At 46.0% G+C, this 23,424-nt stretch overlaps 1 protein-coding gene across 1 annotated transcript in view; it reads right to left on the bottom strand.

Annotated features, from left to right (window-relative positions):
- LOC117209873 (homeobox protein abdominal-B-like) overlaps positions 1 to 22,459 on the bottom strand; it is a 75,217-nt gene extending 52,758 nt beyond the window's left edge. The window contains exons 1-2 of the mRNA XM_033452317.1: positions 22,279 to 22,459; positions 289 to 354 (exon numbers count right to left, since the gene is read on the bottom strand). Of these exons, the coding sequence (XP_033308208.1) occupies positions 289 to 354; positions 22,279 to 22,395 (183 nt within the window). The 5' untranslated portion in view covers positions 22,396 to 22,459. The remainder of the gene's footprint in view (positions 1 to 288; positions 355 to 22,278) is intronic.
- Between the last annotated feature and the right edge of the window lie 965 nt (positions 22,460 to 23,424).

Raw genomic sequence — 23,424 nt, 5'->3', positions numbered from 1 at the left:
ACGACGCACGACGAAACGCGCGAACCGTCCGCCACAGATAACGGAATTCGCCGTGCGTGATCAGCGTGATCGAGATTTCGATCGACATTCGTTTTATAATCAAAGAATACTCGCAATTTATTCGTGAAACGGCGATCTGCTTCGTGCTTCCAAGAGAGATGCGTTTTTCGCTCGTTCGTTACCAGACGCGCGATTCGTATTCGACTGGTTCCGTTGCAATTAAGTATGCTTCTTCTCTGCCGCGTTCCGCGCACCAGTTATAAATTATTCTTTATTGTACACACTCACCTTTGATGGGCCGTAGGTGAGGCGGTGAACGAACAGCGATGACTCTTCTTCGCCACATGGGGAAACCTGCGCCGCACAAGTGACCAACAATTAGATTTTTCACCGCTTTAATGAACATTTTTCTTAATCCCTTATTCAAGGCTACGGTTACAGCGCGTGCAAATTGCGACGAACCCGCGGTTCCGAAGAATACGCCGGAACAAGATTCGATGTACAGATTTTTGATATACGCATTTGGGTGTTCGGATTCGAAACGACGGTTGGCTAAAATACGCATCCACTGTAACCATAACCCTATACGTAATTATCAAGCCATGCAACGCTTGTGATAGGAATTTTTAACAAAAATTCAACGCAAACGTATTCGTAACAAAGTCCAAGCTTCGATTCTTCGATAAATTTGGAATGATCCGTTGAACCTGGAATTATTCGATCGATTGGGTTATCGAATATAAATACATCTGACAGGATGTAACAGCAGGGAATATAATAAAATAGCTATTGAAGAATATCAGACGATACGAAGTTTACTACGCTCGGATCTGATTAATTAGTACGTATAAATGCTACAACAAATACGACGGTGTATCACTATATATAATACTTTGTGCAGTCACTCTGTATTCTCTTAACTCTAATACTAATACGTGTCATCGCTATTAACGAAGAATCGTTAAGACAAAGTTGGTCGTGCAAACCGACGAGATTTGCGAGAAAGAGACGGGTCGATAAGAGATTAATGCAACTAGCGACACATTGCGCAGCCGCTGTTAACGCGGACATAATGTTTCCTCGATAACGCGACATATTCGCGTTCAGTTAAGCGGGTTTATTAGCGATACCGAGCTAACGGGCGTTACGCGATGAGCGACGACACATCGTAAACCGTGGTTCGGCAAACGTACGCAAACATTTTCACGAGCGACTGCGATGTAACCGGCCAACGTCGAAGTTAACTTCTGCCGTAATGTTATCAACGAGCGGCCGCGCGATGCTGTCTGGCTGCTCGCCGATCGCGACTACGATTACGACGGACCACGGTCTATTCCGAGCCTTGAACCAGAAACGGACGTTCTCGAGCGATAAATCAAGAAAATAACGAAGGCCCTTTGAATCAGAGCGAAAACAGGCAGCGAATAATTCACCTCGAACTAGTACGTCGAACTGTTACGTTAAAAGAGAAGAAAAAAAGGAAAAATAGCGATGGAGAATTGATCGTAATCGAAGAAATAAACGGGGCACGTTTCGCGTAACCGTAAACGACGGATTGTATTTATTCGTACGTGGTTAATCACGGAATAAACGTAAAGTAAATCAATCGCTTAATTTTTTATGCATTTCAGAAGAGTAGATTACTTTCTTCTTTACGTACTTTGAGAACAGCGAGTTGCTATCAGAAAAATTCTCGTAAACTTTATTAAGAAATTACTTTGCACCGAGACAAAAGTAATTTCAAGTCGACGAACTGCCATTCTGCATTTATCTTTACTTGCTGCCGTATATCGATGCTTCGAGGAGAAAGTTGGCGTAAAGCTATAACGAGGCTGAGGTAACATGGTCGTTGTCTTAATTCCCCTTAATCGTGGTTTCTTCAAAATGTTGTTCCAACTCGATCGAGCGGCGCAAGAAATTTTAGATAGCTGGCGTCTCGCGTAAAACTTGAGCGGAGGGATAAAAACTAGTCGAATAATGTATTCTAGCTTTCTGAGACAACGATTCCGCGTTTTTCCATTGCGCATTCGAAATAAAACGACTACCTCGCGGCCGATGACAAGCGTAGATCGTCGATTCGAAAGAACGATGGTCGACGAGAAGATCGATCGAGAGAAGGTGATGATGTTGGAAAATACGCAGCTAACAAAAGTTACCTTCGACCGAGTCGCCATCGCCGTGAGCGCACCGAGCACGAAGAAAGTAAAATGGCGTCGTCGCACTGTGTCCGTCGGATAACTTGCGGAGATGAAAGACGCAAAACCGTTTCCTTGATTCTTCCGTGGGTCGATTCGCGATCGCGTCAGCTCATCGTGGCGACGAGACGAAAACTGAGCAGATCTCGTTTCCTAGCGCACGAAATACGTGGCCGGGGCACGAAAGGGAAAAAAAGAAATCAAAGGAGGTCGTTACGACACGACCTTGGATCTTTGTTAGTGCCGGCTGATATCCGACGTTTGGAAAAAATTGGAGTATTGACGGAAGAAGACCTTCTGCGGAGAAAAAAAAGTTGAACGGACATCGGGCCCCGTTTCGATTGTTCGTCTGACCTTCGAAGGGGATATTCGGAACGGTTGCCGCGTTCAGGAAAATTTTATCGCCGGTACCGAGACGTCCCCTTGTTCGATGCCGACGGAACGACTCGATGGCATTCTTCTTCGAGATTTTTGTCGCGCGATGGACCGCGATTGTCGGAATATTCGTCAACGAAACGGTAAATCGTTAAAACGTTACCAATGAAAAATTTGCAAACGATAAGAGGATAGTAGGAGGAACTGTTCGAACGAACTAAAAGTTTGTATTGCCAAATAATAACATCGACTCTCAAAAGATAGTTCTTTCGTCGTGTGCAAAGTTATTCGATTGTCCGAAGAACGTAACGTCGTTTAGATCAGTCGCGATAACAAAGATTCCAATCTATTTCTCCCAATGCGATATTCTCGATACCACGTAAGTTCTCGCGAAATGCAGCAGGGAAATATATTACGATTAATATTTTCGGAATTATAAGGAACGTAATAAGATCGATTCTTTGGAAGCTACGAAAGAAGCAGTGCTTATAAACCGGATTTTTAAATCTTCGTTCCCAAGATGATCGTAACGTTACTTTCGTTAAAAAACCTATTTCATGAATTTCACGACCGTTAGTTTTTTACGATTATTCTTTTGAAATTAGAAAGAAAATTATGGCCGAAACGACGTCCGACGACCGATGAATTTAAAGCGCCATTCGAATATACCTAAATGGACGATCCATTGCGTTGTTCGGAAACGAAGTAAACCGAATTTTTCGAGCATACTGGATTCTTAACAGGTGATCTCGGGAGTAATCGCGTTTCCGCGCGACTTCGTCGGTCGAACGTCGTTTCGCCGAGACGGTAGGCGGCGCCCGGCGTCTTTTCCTCGATATCGATTCCCTCCCCTTTCAGTTTACTTTCACTCTGCAACCCCTTTGCCGTTCAGATTAGTCGGAGTTAGGAATCTACTAATCTTAGTAGGAGTTAGGATTCGACGGGGGAGACGAAAGAGGCGTCTCGAACGAAAACATCGTCCAATTTTCCATTTCCTCGTTCGCTTCCCACAGCGACGACGACCATCGACTCTGGACGTAAAAGGAGCGAAACATTTCGGCCAATTATAAGCGAAGCAATTTGCAGAACGACCTCGAAGTCCATCCGAAACCGATTCCGCGAAAGAAATTCGTTTACGCGTTGCTTTAATAACCGCACCCGACTGTTTCGCCAATTCTGCAAAGTCTAGTCGATCGAAGGCCTCGATTTATCGATCGATCGACTCGCTGACGAGAAGCTTAATTACTTGGAGATCAAGTAATCGCGGAAAAATAGATTCTTCGATAGCAAGGATCCGTTTGTTCGCTCTGTCGAAACTGTCGAAACTGTCAGAAGTGCATAAATGCAGTGAACTGTTCTTTTTAATAGTTTTATCTATAGGTAAGTTCGTCTTCGTGGTATCAAACTCCTACAGTCGTGCTTACCGAATGATAAACTGTAAAGAAAGTTACTCTACCTACGCTTGCATCTAATTAATTAATACGGTAAGTGGTGTAACGAACGCAACGACGTGCAAATACTTTCCGTAGCCATCGTGCGTGATGCAACGCAGCGATAGAAGGATTAATCCTTACGAAAATCGAGCGAATCAAGGATAGATTTATCGAAGATTAAAGGTAACGCTTAAGGATGGATCGTGCGCTCCTTGAAAAACACAGAAGCCTAGAAACGCAGGATTTAAGAAGATCGCGGGTGAGGGATCGAGCCGAGGATCCGCCGCGTTTGCTCGTGTCGCGAATTCGCCAGAGAAACGGAAAGGGAAAAAGAAAGGAAGAGGAACGGGGGAGGAAGCTTAAAAAGAAGAGCGATTTGGCATTAAAATTCAGGTAGACGAAAATGGAGAAAGGAAAGGGAGGATCCGGTCGGGCGGAGGGAGGAATGGGAGAACGGGGAGGGTTCTGCTGGTAGGAAGGGCACCGCGAAGCGAGAATTTCTTTGGGTAGCTCGTTTACTCGGGGTAGGACGAAAGAGCAAAGAAAAAAGTAATCGGTAGCATGCGAGGCACGCTCAGGAGCCTTCGCGGCGCGTACATTCTCGGCTCGTAATATACGACTTCCGTACGTTGATGGAATATTCGAAAAATCCGAGAGGCCGTCGGTGATAAAAGTATGGAAACACTAGGGACGGGGATTTTGCTACGTGTGCGGTCGTGAACCGGCGAACAGACGCGTTCTGCGATCTCGTTTCCCTCGGCATCGACGATCTAACGAATCGTCGAGCGCGAACTTCGCACGCCCTATACGTCCGACAAATCCGCCATGAATTTTCTAGAAACTAGCAGCTCTCCTTTATTACCTTCTTTCGCACTTCTGCCGTTCTAACGTGAGATTTTTCCACGTACCTTTCGCTAAACAAACGTTTGCACGCCTATCCTCCGTCGTTGATCAAACATCGGCAGCCTTAAACGCCTCGATAACTCGTTGAACAAACCGATTGAGAAGCCGGTAATTTCTTAAGCAAGCCGGAAGGTGCGTAAAGCGAGAAACGGAGCGAAGAAGGGAGAAAGATTCAATATCAGCGCCGCGAAGAGAAACGAACGCGTTGTTACGGATCGAGTGGCTCGACTCGAGGCCACTGCGAGAAAGAACGATCGGCCGACGACCACCGAATCGGGTTCCCCGTGACCGGAGCCAGCCTACCAAAATCTCGTCTTATCCGCGACACGGCGCGTATTTCAACGAAGGAAGCGGCTGCACGCTCGCGCGTACACGCGTAGGTCGACTCGTGGGCGTGTAACAACCGATACAAGCGTACAACCTCGGAGATATTCTTTCGAATATACGACGGTGCCGAGTCTGTTTCCGTCGCGCTCGCGTTGCTACGCACGAGCTAACTGTCCGCTGGAATGCGACGTATCTTCGAGCCGAGAGCCTATCGCACCGAGAGGCAACGTAAAAGAGGCAGAACCGAGATAATCCGAGTGTTTATCGCTCGACCAGCAACGAAATCCTGGTGAACGTTGCTCGCGGCTCGGTCACCGCTTTTAAGACCATAGAGACGCATCGTGGCAGAGATGCCGCTTCGTATTTTACATCTCGACGCGCGTAATCCAAAAATAAATACGCGCGTTACAGTTGGAGAAAATTCGCGAGTATTTTTAAGAATTTCCAACTTCGATTCGAACGTTCAGAGAACGTCACCGTCCATCCTACGTCGTTCGCGAGATATTTCGACGGCATCGTTGCTCGTTCCTCGTTCCAAGGGACGTAAGACGCGGTCTCGCCTTCTGCGTGCGTTCGTTCCTCGGCCTCCGTCGACGAACCGGACACGTTATGGATTATAAAGTTCTTTCCTTCGTCCGTTGGATGCCGCCTACCCTCCGACTCCCCGATACCGACGATCGCATCCTCCCCTAGAAAAACGCGATGGACCGAATGCCACGTGAATACAATCACGTGAAAACTTGGGTCGGTAACCGCACCCTCCGGATGTGGCAACCGGGATACCGTCTCCGCTTCTAGATCGTATTTTACAACTATCGCACCCGCCTCGCTTCCTGTTCCTCTCGAACGCAATGGTCTCTGCGCGATTTCCACGAGAAATACTAACGTTACGAGGGACGCTCTAGAGAAAGACGTTTAAATATCTGCTTTACGTCGCTGGTTCGTCGCCTGACAAGCTCGATCAACAAATTTAATTGAGAAATTCTCGCAAGAGTCGAATAAATCGAAGGGCGTGATAATTGCGAATTTGATCGATAAACCGATACGCCGAATTTTCACAAAGATGCGTCGCGTTATCGTTTTTCTCTCGATAATAAATTCGGATAGGTAAACAGCTTTCTCCGAATGAAACTTCTCCGTTGCGCTGATCACGGCGAAGAGGATCTTAATGGTATCCATTAACGATATATAGCGTACATTCGCACATTCACTGTATCGCCATGTCAGCTGTACGAAGCTACGTAAGCGTCCGCAGTATCACACCGAACATCCGAACGACGCAACGTCCGAATCGCATTCGTATCTCGTTCGCATCTTCGACCCCTTACAAGCGCGATGAGCCAGCCTCGCCTTCGTCCGGATACCTGATCGTCGAATCGTCCAGTAGGGGGACGTATAAAGACGACGAGGACCTGGGTGGAACCGAAAAAGAGCGCACGGCGGTGGGAAGGTGGAGCGAACATCGAACGAAACCCCGAAGAAAAAATAAAAAAAAGGGAAGAAGAGGGATCGCGAGCGAAGGACGAAGGGCGGAGAAGGAAAGATAGGAAAAGGAAGAGAAGGAAAAGGAAGAAACGTAGGAGAGGAAGGTCGGAGAGAAAGAGCGACGGCGAGGGAGATGGAAAACTCGGCTGGTCTCTGACCGTAAGATAGGGAGGAGAAATACGTGGTCGTAAAATACGAAGCGCAGTCCCCAAAGAAAATACGAATTAAAGCGGCTAACCGGTGATCCGAGAAACTTCTGTATAATCGAACAGAGACGTCAGCGAACCGATGCCCGTTCGCCTGCAAACCAACGTATCCAGCGAATGCAGCAAATTGGATTTTTCCATCGATTTTATTTCGCTGTCGCTTCGAGATATCTTTCAACATCTTTTAACAAGAACAGCTTAAACAAGAACTAAACGGGCAAACTCGCTCGAGACGGTAACCGGAAGAAACCGGTAAAAAAGTTAGTAAAAATAGGAAAATTCGTAGACGAGGTCGTTAATCGGAATGGAAACTCGCGCGAGTTTGCCGCTTCCCACCGTTTTCGTGCGAAGCCACGCAGCTTGGTTAAAACTCGCATGGAAGAAAGGGGAGACGCACGCGGCCCCTCCGGCGACTGGCGTTTAACTTTAAAGCCTCGTGACTCCGGTTACGCGCAGCGAGCCGCCGTCGAAGGGATCGAGCTGGTTGTTTCGCCGAGAACGTCGCGGATCCTCCGCTCATCCGCCCCCCCCGAAAGAGGATATTAACCGTAGATAACACAGAGGGGACCCGTGTGCCGCGAGCGCCTCCGATACGACGCAACGGTATCGCGTGGTTTCAACCCTTTAGCTCTCCCTCGATCTCTCTCCGTCGCTCTGCACCACCCTCTGTCGTGAAATTCACCCTTGCGTACAATAACGTTGGAACTCGCGGCAACGCCCGTAAAGGCCAACCCCCTCCGTATTTAATTTACTGAATAATTGGAATCAAGCTGCCTCGTTTGTGTGCCGCCCTCCTCCTTGTCCCTCCCTCCTTTTCTGATCGCGGAACAACAGAGAGAGCCGCCCTACGATCGCCAACCCCTGCGTAACTCGGATCCTGCGAGAGTCTGACGAGGAGATTCGTGCCCGTTCGTAAAACTCTGCTCAACCTAGTCTCCTCTGTTGGTTGGTCCTACTGCCGACAGTCAACGGCTCTCCTCCCTTTCTCCTCCCTTCGATTCGACCGTTAGATCCGCCTGGCTATGGGGGTGAATAAAGATGGCCAGATAATACGAACGACCGACTAGCTGGCGAACGGGATTACTCTTATCCAGTCAGCGGGAACGGGTTCTCGGTTTAAATAAGTGTCGGGAATTTTCCACCCTCCCTAACCCTCGTCTAATCTCCACCTAACTCCCTGTTCCGACGTTTTTACCGATTCAGGTGGACATTTCGATTTGGTAGATCACGAGGGTTGTGTATTTATGTGTGTGTGTGTGTGTGTGTGTGTGTGATGGGATATTCAGAGAGGATGGAGTATAAATCGAGAGAAAATTCTCAACTCTTTGAATTCGACAACGTGAAATCTGAAAAAGTACGAGTCCGAATTCTTAGCGAACCGATTTATATAAAATAGTAAGCCAAACTGTCAATCGGGGAAGAAGTTTCGCAAAGGCGTTTTGTTTTTGATAGAACATAAATGGGCAGTTTTTTGATCGCTGGTCCCTCCTTTGGACGCGCTACGAAAAAATGCGATCTCGAGTTACCGACGAACCGATCGCATTCTCACCCGCGAATCGGCTGCTTCGTAAAATTAAAACGAACGCAAGAAAGCGCTTTGACGCTTCTTCGAGCGCGTCAAGCACGCATCCGCGTATTTGAAAGCTCGTATCGCGTCCGACAGGTGAACCGTGCATAGAAACGTTAAAGAAACTGTCGGATCGGAGACGATTGGTTGGCAAGTAGCCGATAACGCGGTACAGGATCTTGGAACGATCGTCTAGCCGTCTAGCGGGAAAAGAAGCTGGCAGAACGAGCACTCCTCGCGAGTCAAGAGCCAACGTTAACCACGCATGCGTCTCTAAAGTAAGCAGAAATCGATGGCCGCTACTCTTTACCTTCGTACGTGTATAGTATGAGCGTAGCGAATGTGCACGGTAAACACGTAGCCAGACCGCTATAGAACGAAATAGGGTGGAAAGTCGTAGGATACGACGCGGTGCATTTCAAATTCTCGAAACTCGCGTCCCACTATCCGCGTCCTGGGAACTTTGAATGCCAATTGTTCACCGGGTCACGTGAAACGATATAATTAAACTCTGCCTCGAGTATCTATCTATGCAAATCGACGCCGAAGCAATCTTCTCTTACAGGATATCCCAAAATCCAGAGGAACACGCCAAGATACTATATACGATACTGTATATCATAGTATCGTACGTAAGCGAATAACGTAATTCTAAATCGCTGCCAATTGCGATCGATGCGGACGATGCTAAACGTTCGCAATCCGACAAAGCAAATCGGTGTTTTCTTCGATTAATCTTACTCGCGGCGGTTTAACTGGCAGAGAATCGGCGTAACGTCGTCGAGACGAAATCACGATCGAGGAAACGGAGACAAAGAGGACGAATCGTAAGCAATTACGCGTCATTATCGTGGAACAGCTTGGACGAGGATCAACGTCAATGTCGGAAAGAGGCCTGCGGCGAAGGTAAATGGCAAACGGTCCGATGTCTGGATCGTACCGGCTCATGGACAAGGTCGTCTCTATGCGACGTTTCAGCCACGATGTTTTAATTACGACGCGCGTCTAGAACGACGTCGCGCGATTAGAGCGTATGCGATTCGAGTTACGTTCGCGGCGCCAATCGTCTACCTCGAATTTGTCACGTTGCGATCGACGGAACGACTCGCGGATATCGCGAAGCGCGAACAAACGAGCGATTCTGTTTCGCGGTCCCGCCTCCGCTATCCCATGGTCACCGCGTTTTACAATCGACGCGAGCGTCGGCACGTTCTCGCGATGCACGCATCGACAACGACTGCAGACGCGCGTTGTCTTACTAAAAGAAATTGGGAAAAAAATTAAAATAGCCTTTCTGAAAAAGAAGTTGGAAGATGAGATTACGTTCGGCGCGACCTGCTAATGGGAAGGGCACGCGAGGGTGAGATCGTGACCTTCGAGGGTAATTGCACCTGCGAGTAAAACTGCGACCTCGCGTCTTTTACTGCCACATTAACAGGGAATAATTTAAAATGTAAAAGACGCACTCCGCAAGAAATCGTTGTTTCGTCCTTTCGTCGCATCGTACGAATTTTTATTTACGAGATACGAAGCTATCTATAAAAGTATGTAGAGGAATTGCGATCGATTTATGGGAAACGATATAATTCTCCGGCAGCACTCCTAGCGGAGTCTGCTCCAACTATTTCCCACTTTGCTGCCGGTATCTCGAACGACTGTACAGTCGATACAGGAAATTTGATCTGTTTTACCATCGCCGTATAGAAAAACGTTAGAAAAGTTTTGTCAACCGTGGATAAATTTACGTTGCGTATTCGCAAATGCCGAAAACAGCTGAAATTTCCCGATATACACGGCGCTGTCGTTCGTCCGCGTATATTCGAAATCGTAGGTATCTTGGAAAACAATCGCGTCTTAAATAAATCGTTCGCGAGGTGTACCTCGATCTTCCTTACCCGTTTCAACTGGTATTATCGACGAAAGTTAAAGGAACCAATATGCTACTTTCCATTGTACGAACGCGTCCAAATAAGCATTCCACCGAACGTCGATTCTAGCGTACTAAAATAACGCGCTGTTTAGGCTTCCTAGTATCGATATATCAGTGACCTGTTATATCGATCAAGTAGTACTCTCGTAGAAGATATAACCTACCGTGATCGATCAAGGAAACTATCTTGACAACGCGAAATAGAAATTTTTACGTACGAACGATAACGATTTATATTTACGCGTTTGTTTATACATAATATAACACAGTGAAATATAATCAACGAACGCGATACTACAGACTCTATGAACATAAACCTACGTAAAGATTTCCTATAACAACCATCAATTTTCTTAATCTTCGAACTCGTTAAAACAGCCCTTCTAACAAGGAAGAAAATTACGAATAACGAGCTTTTCCGCCGCGAGTTTTAAGCGCGATCCTTCCACCGTAGAATGGACGTGACGTCCGAAGAACGGCGGATGTCGCGTGCGCGCGCAGACGATGCATGATGGCCGCCGCGTTCGATCCCGTTGGTGGGGAAGCAAGCGAGTGGGGAGAAGAGAGGTAGGGAAGGATTCGCTAGCGAAGAAACGATAGGTCGCAGGAAGGGGTGGGTAACGATACCATCGTGAAAGCTATTGGCAGGACTTCCATGGACCTAAGCTCTGCCGCACGAAAAATAAGGGCGGCCATCATGGATTTCAAGATGGCCGTTGCCGCCTCGAACAGAGCGTGTCCTAACACTTCCTTCGATCGTTTCTCCATCGTAGAAAACGAATCGAATCGACTAACGCCGCGTATAATCTCCATCGGGGAATAACGATGCGTGGAACTTATCGCGAATTTTGATTTGAAACTTTTTCTACGAAAATGGAGTAAAGTTGGAAATTATCAGCGTGATAATTGTATTATCGTTTCAGGAAACGGCTCGTCTCCGTTTAGAAACTATATTACGTTTCGTGGCGCGCGTTACGTATGGTCTCATATACGATTTACGAGCAATTAACGAAACGATTAGGTATATCACTGAGAAACACGGGTTTGGATCGGTAAACTCGTGAACTGCCGTAAGAAAACAGGTAAACCAAGCCTACACCTGTTTGTTGGCCGCCGTAAAAATTGTAAGATCTTTACACAAACCGAATGATTCGTGCATCCTAAACGCAAAGACAACAGTCGTAAATTTTTAGTATCGCCTGCTGCATTTGCTCGGTCAATACTTAATTCATTCACCATGTTCCCGTTAACTATTTGGTCAACAAATTTCCACTCTACTTCCAACCACTATCGTTTAAGACTATTTTTTAAGACCGTGTTTCATCCTTACTCACAGGCACGGGTAACGTGAAAAGGATTCGCGATTCTTTCACCCATGCGAAAGCTTCCTTTTTCCACTTTTCCAATTATATTCCTCGAACGTTCAAAAATACCCCCAATCTGATTTCGACAAAATTACGAAAAGACCGTGTATCCGGTATACCTGGTGTCCCGTCTCTATTTTACGTTCAGCGCGGGCGAATAAATTTCGAAAAAGTTTCGAATTCGTGGTACCCGGCGAAAGGGAAGGTTCGCGCGACCCGAACGAAACAATTTCATTTGCGCGACACCGGAGTTCCGCTGGACGAGAAACGAGAATCATCGTTCACCTGTTCATAAGGTCAATAGGTAATGCGATAACGACCGTTCATAATGGTTACGGACGAAGGAATTACCGTGCAAACCGACACTTAAGGTTTATCGTGTCTCTTACCACCGAGTTATGTATACTGTTCTCTTAAAAGTGAACGGTAGTGAGTTGTAACGAGATTATTGACTTTAAATCCTCACGAATGACCCTATAGGAGATTGAAGCTACAAATATATTACCAATACCAGCCGGCCTAACGCCGCGGTCGCGTGCGCCGCTTGCATACACAAATCATTTTGCCACTTAACGTCGGAAAAATGTGCAAATAAACAAATCGTCTTGGCGTCTTTCCTATACGCCGTCGTATAACCGCTCCTCTAAGCTGGTCTTGATCGCGTTAATCAGCCAAGAACCCGTTCGAATTAACCGCGTTTCGTCCTTTTCTTTCCTACGGAAGAAGCTTCGATCGTGCTATCGACGATTAAATTAATCGAAATTAGCGAGAAACTGCAACTAGGCACGAACGATTCGTTACAGCGGTCGCTGTTACGAAACGAAACGAAGATCGCGATATCCCGCGATGAAACGATCTCGTAAAATATCCGTACAAAGTGCGGCGCGTCATTGCGAGCTGGATAAATACACGCTCGACCTTCTACGGTATAAAATGGACAATTTCGGCGAGTTCGGTTTCGTTGAACCATTTTAACCAAAAACGTAACTACGCTACGACCCCAACCATGCTACCGGGCACTGTTATGGGAAAGAATGCTAACAGTTTCCTACGATAATTCGGAGGTCCAATGTCGAGGGATAGGCCGGTTTGGATGAAACGGAAACGATGGAATCATCGTTTTCGTAGACCCTTGCCAGAGATCAACGATGTTCTTCCTGTAACGAAAACGTACCCGCAAAGCAAACCACGTCGATCCTAAGTTTAGAAAAATTAGCTCCAAGCACCGTGCTAATCGTTTCTACGTACAACATTCGACGAACTTTGAAATACGCGTCGGACGTTTCGAAAAATACTCGAAGAAGAGGAAGATTAAAGATTACGCGCAACGATCGAAGATAATTTCCGTCACGAAGCACGCAGATATATCGTTTATTGCCATACGGCAATAAAGATTTCGCGCATTCTCGTTGAAAAACGTTCGGTCTGGACGTGCAGGCGATCAGCCGAATCTATCGGCGGCCGTGTGCATTGATAATACGCTGGAAGGAAGAGGAGAAAAAAAATACGCTTTTTGAGATACGCGGACGCGAACGGATGACGTCAGACGGCAATAAAATTGCGGGATAGCAACGAGTATCGCGAAGCGCGATTCGAATGGACGCCGAGTGTAATTTCAAAGGAAGGTCGAGCGATAATATTTTTCGATCTGCAGCGATTAATTGCTATCGCGAGCTGAGCAGACTGCTTGGCTATAAATCGACGATAGAATTCGCGATAATTGCTATACGATTTAAACAATGCGTAATCGACACCGTCCAGTAAATCAAAGCGCTACGAATCGAATTATGTCATATTTCTGCACATTATCGATAGACCGCGGATTTGCATCTTGTATCTTCGTAAACGGAACCGAAGAAATCGAACCGTGGATAGAGAGATTTGTTCGTCCCGCGAGCGTTATACCTAACGTACGACGCAACTTACTCGGATACGGCAAAGAAACGTTATACGCATCGAAGATTAAGAATTAAGGGGGGAAAAGAAATTGGCAATTGGACGAGCCGAGCGAGAATATCAAGTCCAACTCTGTTTGAGAGTAGATCCGAATGGCGAAGACAACAGCTACGCTTTACGAAGCTTAAAACGCTTCGAGTTGCAAGCGAGTAAAGTCGATGATGTCGCGTCCTCGTGGCCATCCATCGTTAGGAAGACTCGAAGACAGCTACCAGCTATGGTGGAAATTCGATCGTGCGAGTGGAAGAAAGAAATAAGAAGAGATATATGCAAGAGATGCGTGTGGCGATCGACGAAGAAGCACGTTCCGTTATGTGTAGAGATTCGACGACGGCGGTTTACACAGAGTGACTCTATCCTATCTCCGGAACTGTTGCCTAATTGCCAAAGCAAACACGCGGATGGGAAAGTCTAACGCAGAGGTGCAGCGACGACCGACGCCTGGGATCGGTCAATTTTGTTTCTTGCTGGCCGCACGCGGTCACATCCGGCGATGTTGGCGTTAGAATTCGCACCTTCGCGGAAATTATCAGCAGCGAATCCGTTAATAATACGATTACATGTTACGAAAGAGAGACACGTGGCGCGTACACGCCGAGCACCTACGATCGTCCTCTCGATGTTTGTCACCAGTTTGACCAGTTGTTCGCGGCGGTCTCGCACGACACAGCGTCGTTTCCACGTTAACACCTCGAGCGTGAAATAACGTTGCCGTTCGTTTGCTCTTGCCGCGGGATTACCGCGAGACAATGACGTTATCGTACGTAACGCGAACGAACGGTTAATTACAGCGAGTTTGTACGGAAAGGCTTGTAAAAAGATTCGATTAAATTGGAGCATGGGAGAGAAAAAAGCTTCGATATAAAATATATTTCTTATCTTAAAGGCGGTATAATACTATTTTTGAATGATTACCTCAGCCCTGAGTCGCTGGACGAACCATCGGACCACGTGTCAAACGGACGAACGTCGATATTCCAAGAAGATCACAGCCGGGCCGACGTATCACTGCAAACAGCGTGTTTCTCACTCACACTTCTGTCCCGGCCATTTCTCGAAACAACGAATCGACCAAGACCGAACCCGTGCGTTATCTGCTTCGTAAACCTACATTACACGGCGGATCCGTCGTCTGAAATGTCAGTTATCGTCCAACTACCTTCTCCATGTCGTTATCACTCGACTTGCCGCCACTCACACGAAACAACGAGGTATCGTCGTAACGAAGGCCACACGATTCTCGTCGAAAAGAACGATTACAGTTAGCGGGAATGGTCGACGATCAAGGTCCCGATACACAGAGTGGAAACAACGCGGCAGAAAAAGACAGAGAGCGAGAGAGTGGAAGAAAAGAAAGGAGAAAGAGGGGCAAGGCGGAAGCAGCGACGTCGCGGTTGCCAGAGATGCGCTTTCCGCTATCGTTTGTCGGTGGATCGGCGCGGGAAAAAGAAATTTGCCAAAGGTACTTCGCAGCGCGTCTACGAGAACGTGAATTACAAAAGGAAGAGGTGCGCGCCTGCGTGTCGCCGACAATGTACTCCGCTGTTACTTTTCGAGCGCATAACAATGGACCACGTTGGTGAAACGGGACTCATGGTTTCTGGATGGGACGTACCGCGCACTGAACCAGTTGTTCGGTCGCGCACATTCTACGCCCCACTCTTTCAACTTCCCCTCCCTCTTCCATTCTCCACGCGATATTCCGCAGTGTTTCTCCCCACCACCGCGACCGAACAGCCGATCAACAACTTCGAATACCGATCCCCACCATTCGCGTCCACGTTTCACCCCACCACTCGCTCCTTGGATCAGCAACCTTTTGCTTCGACGCATCGCGTCGCATCGCTACGACCGACCGGAATCCTCCCCACCACCGATACGCCGATTGCTGTTCCACCGGCTCTGTATACCGGGTGTGCGAAAGCAACATCGACGTACGACCGAGTACGTTCGCGTTCGATTACTACCTAGCGATAGCGAAACATCTCCAAAGAATCGCGACAACGAAGCTGAACGTTTATATGCGTATGGAACGCGTATCCGATCTTAAAAACCTATCCCGCAAAATTAAATCGATCGAATATCGATCGAGCATCCCATCGATCCAGTGTAACTCTTCTCAAGTCGGTCTAAAAGCGAGCTTGAAAGTTTATAGACGTGGCAAATGCGATCTTAACGATCGATTCTGCAACGTAATTTGAGCTTTATAAATACACCAAATGTACAACAACAAATACGCAAAATATACCAACTTGACGGTCGACTCGATATAGAAAACTAAGCGATCGATCGAAGATGATTGATAATTATATAGAAAACGTAAATGGCAGAAATAGGAGATTTTGAAAGTCGTGTTGTTGTACGAACGGCGATTTTCGTTTGCCGGAAAGTATCCTTTGAAGAGAGAATTTAAACGCGAATGACGAAACGACAGACGTAGAACGTAATTCTGTCCTTTCGTATTTTGGGAACGAGCCACGCGATTTTAAGGGTAGAAAAGCAGAGATACTTAGCGCGTCAACCTTAAATAAAGACGTACGTTTTCCGTAACCCAAAGATAGATGTATTTTTAACGCGCTCAAGTGGACGACCCTTAATCGACGCCATTAAAATTCGTCTAGATCCTGTGCATCCCTCCTCGCACTCGAAAGCAGACGTCCGCGATTGGAATGGCGACCTTTTCCACGCTCGACTAATTTTAAAAAAGTCAAACCAGTTTTTTAACTACCTCGAGGTTGGGCTTAAAACGTCGACCCAACCCCGATCGAAGGCGACGCAAATGTCTATTCCACAGGGTGTGGTTTCTCTAGAATCGACTTTCGACCAGGGTGGATATTTATATCCTCGGCTAACGAATAAAAGAAGAATCCATAATTCTATTTCTACTTGCCAGCCATTCGCCTAAAACTTGACATTCTTTCTAATAAGGAAAGCTTCGATAAATTTTTAACGATTCGGATAGATTATTAATCGGTCGAAGAAAGCGACGATCTCTTTCAAACGGCGTATTTTCTCATCGTATCGCGTTCTATTTTTAATGTTAATTCGACTGCACTAGGAAGAAACACGTTGTCTTGATTCTTCGCGTTCCACTGGTTTTATCATTCGCGCCATCGCTGATGTCGGCGTTGCTCTTTTTTCGCTTTTCTTTCTTTTCTTTCTCAGCCTTCGAACGAACGGAACGCTCTCACGCAGAGTTCGAGCTCGCGAGGGGGTTTGACACTTGAAATAAAATACGAGCCAGTTCTGTCTCGTGTCACGGGCCGCGCCTACATATCCAGTAGAGTTGGATACGAAATACAAAACAGTCGTATACACGTATCGTTCGTACACACCGAAATTTCTTTGTAAATATATCCAACGCTATTTTCACCTAAAAATCCACAAGGATAAAGACTTGAGTCCGCTACAATACCGAAAATAATTCGTTAATAGGATTACTGCTGTTTTCGATTCTCGATCGTGTTATAAATCGTCCTAATGATTACATCCGAGATAAAAGTTCGTATATTATCGTATTATGTTTAAAAAAAAAAAAGAAAAATATCGATCGTTAAAACTCTGGTGAAAAAGCTCCGATCTATCGGAGAAAAACATTGGAGTGGTCGAAAAAGACAGCGACGAATACCGCGACGTTGGTTGTCGAGAGGACATAGTGCTCGTACGGAGAAGAGAAAAAGGGAGATTCGAGGAAAAAGAGGGGGAAACGACGATACAGGAAAGCAAGCTGCGGAGGTTACCTCGTGCTGGGTACCGAATCGATCTCTCGGAGCCAGCCAAAGCCCCGGGTACGACTCGCATCCCCTCTTATTCCTCTTCGTTGCTCATCTTGCACGCAAACGTGCAGGATACGCGAGACACGCGTGCTCAACTTCTTCTGTACGCTATAATTTACAAGTAGTCGATCGTTGCGCTTCCTCGAGCAGGTATTACACCGGCACTAAAGTTCGAAATTCGCGATGTTTGCATATCAACTTCAGTCGCGTCTCGAAAAAACGTTCGCTGGAAGAAGACGGTAGAATCGCCAATCTTTCTTACGATTATCGCATTATTGTATTTATCCTCCCGTTAATGGGAGCTTTAACAACTCCAAAGACGATAAGACGATTAAAGATGTGTACCGAAAGAACCTAATTGATAAATAAATCGATATGAAGGATTTGGAAGTTTTTCAACGAACGCTTGCGCGTCAGCATGGTTTTTGGAGAAAGATCTGCACAGAGTCGCAGTAAATCGTTTGGCGAGGCACAAGATCTCAGCCGGACGAAAGAAACGATTATTCGCAGCGTGGACACGCTGTATGCGGAAATGCTCGGGTTATTCGTGAATTAGTTAGATCACTTGGCATTGTGCAGGTACGAGCGGTCAAGCATGAAACGTTAAGATACAAACAGCAAGAGTTGTTATATTTATCGTGATACTCAAACCCTCTTTACGATCTATTAAGCACCACGTCAAACATTACGTGTCGGGTCTACGACAGCGGATCTTTTCTGCAGGTATTGCATTGAAACGCTCGATTACGGTCCCAAACTCTTTCTAGTTCTCCGTTCGGTCCATACGTATCGTGCCGGACCGTAGTCGTCGCTTTCATCTTTCAGATGAAAGTATCTAATAGGTTATGGAATATTTATTCCGCTGTAAATAAGGATAGTCATTCGCCGTATTAACTGACAAACTTGAATTGAAACGTACACTCGATTTTTGACGACAGGTACGTGTTAAATGAAAGAAACGAAAAATGAAAGGTAATTCGAATTATTTACGATAGATTCGTGCGAATCGATTAAGACGTCAAAAGGAATCGATTCGCGACAATTCAGCGATCGCGGGCTGCATAAAAACGAGACATGAAATATAAATGGGTTGATTTAAAGCGGTAGATTATCACTTGGCGAGCGTAACTTATCGCGTCTAACCGAAGGAACATTAACTGTACCGGCGGAGATAGCGACGAAGCCCGCGAGCGAACGCGCTTATGCGCCTATTTCTATTTAACTTCTTAATTAACATAAGCGCGCAACTTCATTATTGCCGTCACACGCGAGCCTATTCACGTTCAATGGAAAACGCGAAGCCTTTGTAGCGTCTCCCCGTCTCTTGCACCTGCTATTCCAAGTCCTCGCTCACCTGACGCCTAGTGCCTGGCATAATGAGCACGTGCCGTTTCTTTACTCTGTTCCCATGTATTCTTGTGTTTCCAAGCACTTTTCAACGTTACATACGTTGCTCGAAATACTCGAACAATCTCGAATGGCTTTATCACGTCGAGTTAAGTACTTTAGAATACAGTAGCAAATCCTCGGTGTCTCCTGACGTATGACTCACTTTTTCGAAACATTTATTATCACGAGTGGACGCTTCTTTCTCATTTCAAAGATCTTTCCATAAATCGGCAATGTTATTATTCGGCTTATCAGTCCAACTGCTCAAGAAATAAATTATTTGGCTACACTTGTCCGGTACTTACTCGCTACAAGTCTGAGGATATTTATGCGTTTACAGGACATTTGAAAGTACAATAGACAAATTAAAGCAACTCGTTGTAACACCTAATATGCGAAAGAAATCTCTGCTTAGGCTCCATCGTTTCAATTTTATTCGCGGCAATGAAAATTTACGCAAAGGTACGCGATCTACCTATCACGAAAAATTCCATAAATAATCATAAATTTTAAGCGAAGAAATTTTACTAAGTACTATAACTTTCTACTAAGTACTATATCACTATTCCACTTTCACAATTTATGGAACCGATTAGTACAGCTTCTGAACGGTTCGTGTTGCCTCAAGGTTTCTCCGAGTAATTCCTATCCTCGACACATTCGATGAAACGTTCTTAAACAGTGGCCAAACCGAATGGATTGTCCTGCTACCTAGGAAAGGATTGCGGTTGAACTGTTGTCGGAAACGGTCACGGATTTCGAGAGAAACCGAGATTCGAGACGAAAGAATAAAGAACGACCTTGTAGAAATTTAGACAAGCCTTCGTCGTGCGAGTGCTTCCGCCTTTGTACACAAAAAAAAAAAAAAAAGGAAGAAAAAAAGACTGCGGCCCGAAATGCTACAATTCTCACGACGGAAAGTGAAATCCGGCCACGTGAATTCTCGGTGAAACGTCCCACATTTTTAGGAGAAACGTGCCAATGATCGTGCCTCGTACTCACAGCGAGACGCGTACGCTGCGCGATGGACGAAGCGGTAACCAGAATTTTTCAAAACTTTTATTCAACTCGCAGCTTCGTAAAACCCTTTCCGCTGATTAATAAAATGTCGGTGAAGGGACAATGGGTATCATTGAACGCGCATTGTTTTTACGACATGTTATTGCACGATTTGCTTCGATAGCGGCCGGTCGTTTCGTGCGTACGTAATCTGGTCGATTAAACGGTCGTGACTGCGGCGGAACAGGTGCTAGAACCAAAGTTATTGTCACTGTAAAAGATAACGATGCTCATGTATCATTCGCCGAACTTCAACGCGCGTACTTTTGCTTTCTTCCCGCGGCACTGTCGTTCGATGCAGCGGGTGAAAGAACGTTGTCGAATACCATCGTGCACAGTGTTAAGTTTTATCACACCTGTTGTGCGATGTATCCACATATAGAACATCACGTGACGGAACGTTCTTGTTATTATTAACGTCGTAAAAATAAGCGAATGTTGTATCAAAAACGATTTAAATTTCCCGTTAAACGTGCAGACTCTTCGAGGAAACACGCGATACCTTATCAAAATTAAATACGCTGTTTGTCAATCGATATCAAGCACGACACTTTAACAGGCACTTTAATTCGATCGACTATTACAGATTTCTGTGATGCGGTAGAAATTGGACACTGCCGTAGATAGACATAGAAACTTGAATTCAACGTTAAACTCGAGACATTTCGATTGCGTCGGTGTGGTAGAAACTGAATTATTTAACACCTATAATTCCATAACAGTTTAGAAGCACATTCGTAGAGCGAACAACGTTTAGTAGACTCACTTTACGCGGCAAATTCTGCAGTTATCGACACATGTAGTTAAATCGAGTTACGATATTCGCTCCTTAACCGGAGCTTACGTGTAGCAGTCGATGGCAGAAGAGACGCTGAATGTCGTTGAAATGCGACGAATCTGGAATATTTACTCATTTCCTAAACATCTTGAACTTTACGATCCATCCGTCCTCCTACGTGCGGCATTAATCTCTGTTAGATGTATCGTATATTTGCATAATCTGTTATAATAGCAGTGATGATCGATCAAGCATAATCGCGACTGCGAATTAACGTTCGGTAGAGTACCCATCGGCGTTGAAAGGCGTTGATTTCTTCGATCAGTGTATATACTAAATAATTTATAAGAAATAACGAAGTAAAACTTGGGATCGTTCGAAAGCAATACGGCTCTTTTAAAAACTTTATTTCAAAATACCCGGCGGCTGGTTGTAAAAGAATTATTAAGTAGTCTTTGCTAAGGACACCGTACACGCGTTTAATGTGTACGAATTTGACGGCAAATAAATTTCCCTTTACTGTGACATAAATTTCGGTCGAACGAGAAGAAACACACTCGCGTCCGCGTCCTCGGAGCTTGCACCGGACGAGAAACAAAAATAACGAATCGAAGAGTTGCAGGCGCGGGATTGAAATCTACCAGCTCGAACGATTACGTATTTCTTCGCGTCGAAACGATTCTAGGCGAGCACATTCGAGCAGTAACCTCTCCACCAGCAACTGCCATGAGTAATGAACGCCGACGCGACGGTCAAGTACAGTTACGTCTAAAAAATTCAGCGGAGACGATCGTATGATCACGAACCGAACCGCTGTCGTATACGTCTGTGTCATCGAGCGCTGCTTACTCGCATTGTTCGCTAATTTACAGCGTTACCACGGTATGGAACGAACGTTTTAAACCTTTGTTTGAAAAGAACCGAAGCTTAAAAATCTCGAAATAACTATTAATAAGGTAGAGCTCTGTTTATGTAAATTTGTCGATGGACAATTGGCGTATGTAATGGAAGTCTATTCGGATTTCTCTCTACCATCTAATGTTACTTTTCGTTCGTATCGTAGGAATTGACGTTGCGACAAGCGTAGTCAGCAAGCAGAATATTATTTTCGTTTATTCGATAGCTAAAAGTCCCTTTTACCGCGTAGATACGTACGAGCACAAGATTTTCAAGACCCAAATAAGAAACGAAACTCGAAACACTCACCGTTTGAGCAGCAGAAAGCGAGGATCGCCGGTTTTCGCCCCGCAGCAACTCAGGGAACGAACGGTCCTCTTGAACAACGCGACACAACGACACGAGAACTGGTGGCAAACAACTAGCAAAGTTTATGACGTTACCGAGGATAGACGACGATAGGTTCGGAACAAGCGATCGGACATAAGTAAAAGTGTCTTCACCTCTCGAATCGAGTGAAAATGGTGTACGGGCATCCCGGCCGCGGTTCCGGGTTTCCGTGGATCCTGCGTCGGCGTCGTTGCACCCTTGCGCGGCTGTCACGGCGCAAATTCATCCCATTCCCCTTTCTCAGCCACCTCGTCCCGATGGACGTCCGCCCTAATCCTCCTCTGTCGCCCCTCTCGCGATACCATCCTGCCTCTATTTCCACCACCGTCGCTCCATCGTGATCCTGTGTGCGTTGCGTGCGTCATACAGGACCTCTTCGAATCAACCCTCCTCCGATATCACGATCCGTTTCGTGCCTCTTTCTCTTCTCTTTCTTTTCTTTCGATTAAACAGACGCCTCTGAAACGTTCGAATCGTTATTTCAACCATACGTCGTTTATCGTTTCTAAGAGAAGAGATCGTCTTTGGATATTCGAAGAATTTGTTGAAATTTGTTCGTATCGGTGGTTTCGGGGGAGAATCAGGATTCTCGCAAACGGAAGGCACGAGCATAGGTATCGATAGACACGTTTCGAGCGCACAAAAGAAGGTGGTACGTAAGGTATAAAAGTGGCGCGCAATTTTCTTGTAACTAAATGAAAATAAATTCACGACCGACTAATGGTATTCCCTTCGACAGGCTTCGGCCGAGCCTTCGTGGGGTTTTATGAACGTAAATTACAGAGCTCGATGGCCGCCTCCTGCCAACGCTGACACTCTTGGTGTTCCAGGGCCTTGGCAACTTTTTCAATTTCACGGTCACCGACCCCCTTTTCCAACGCCTCGTGAGCGCGTATTTCATCGAGTCCTGCTGCAAAAATATTTATCGTCCGCGTTGCGATACAGCATCCCCGTCGTAAATACGAGGATTCAATTTCCTCGGTACTTTTACAAGATATTTTTCCGCTCATGGTATATTCCTGGTCCATGGAACGATGGAAAGCGAAGCAAAATTCGACTTGGCCGCCGCGGAAATTCCACGCGTCACAGTCTGGTCGTTCAAAGTAAAAACTTTACCGCGCTACGAACCGAAGAAGCATAAAAGAGTTATCTCGTTCGCGACTGGCATCGTATCCTTGCTTTTACTATTTCCTAGCGGGTTCACATAGCCATCGTATTCGCGATCTGGATTGTTCTTTCTCTCTTCGTTTTCTCCCCGTCCATTTTCTCATCCCACCCTATCGTTCCTATCGCCGAACGCGATGAGAATTCAAGCAATTTCCGTATCGAACCTCGTCCCACGGTTCAAGCCCGTATACTGCCGCCATTTAATTAACAGACTATGGAAACAAGAT

This window comes from Bombus bifarius, unplaced genomic scaffold, assembly GCF_011952205.1.
Source record: "Bombus bifarius isolate JDL3187 unplaced genomic scaffold, Bbif_JDL3187 scf7180000007968, whole genome shotgun sequence".
Lineage (NCBI taxonomy): Eukaryota > Metazoa > Arthropoda > Insecta > Hymenoptera > Apidae > Bombus > Bombus bifarius.
The sequence above is the reverse complement of the archived record's forward strand: the minus strand, read 5'-3'. Positions and strand labels throughout refer to the sequence as shown.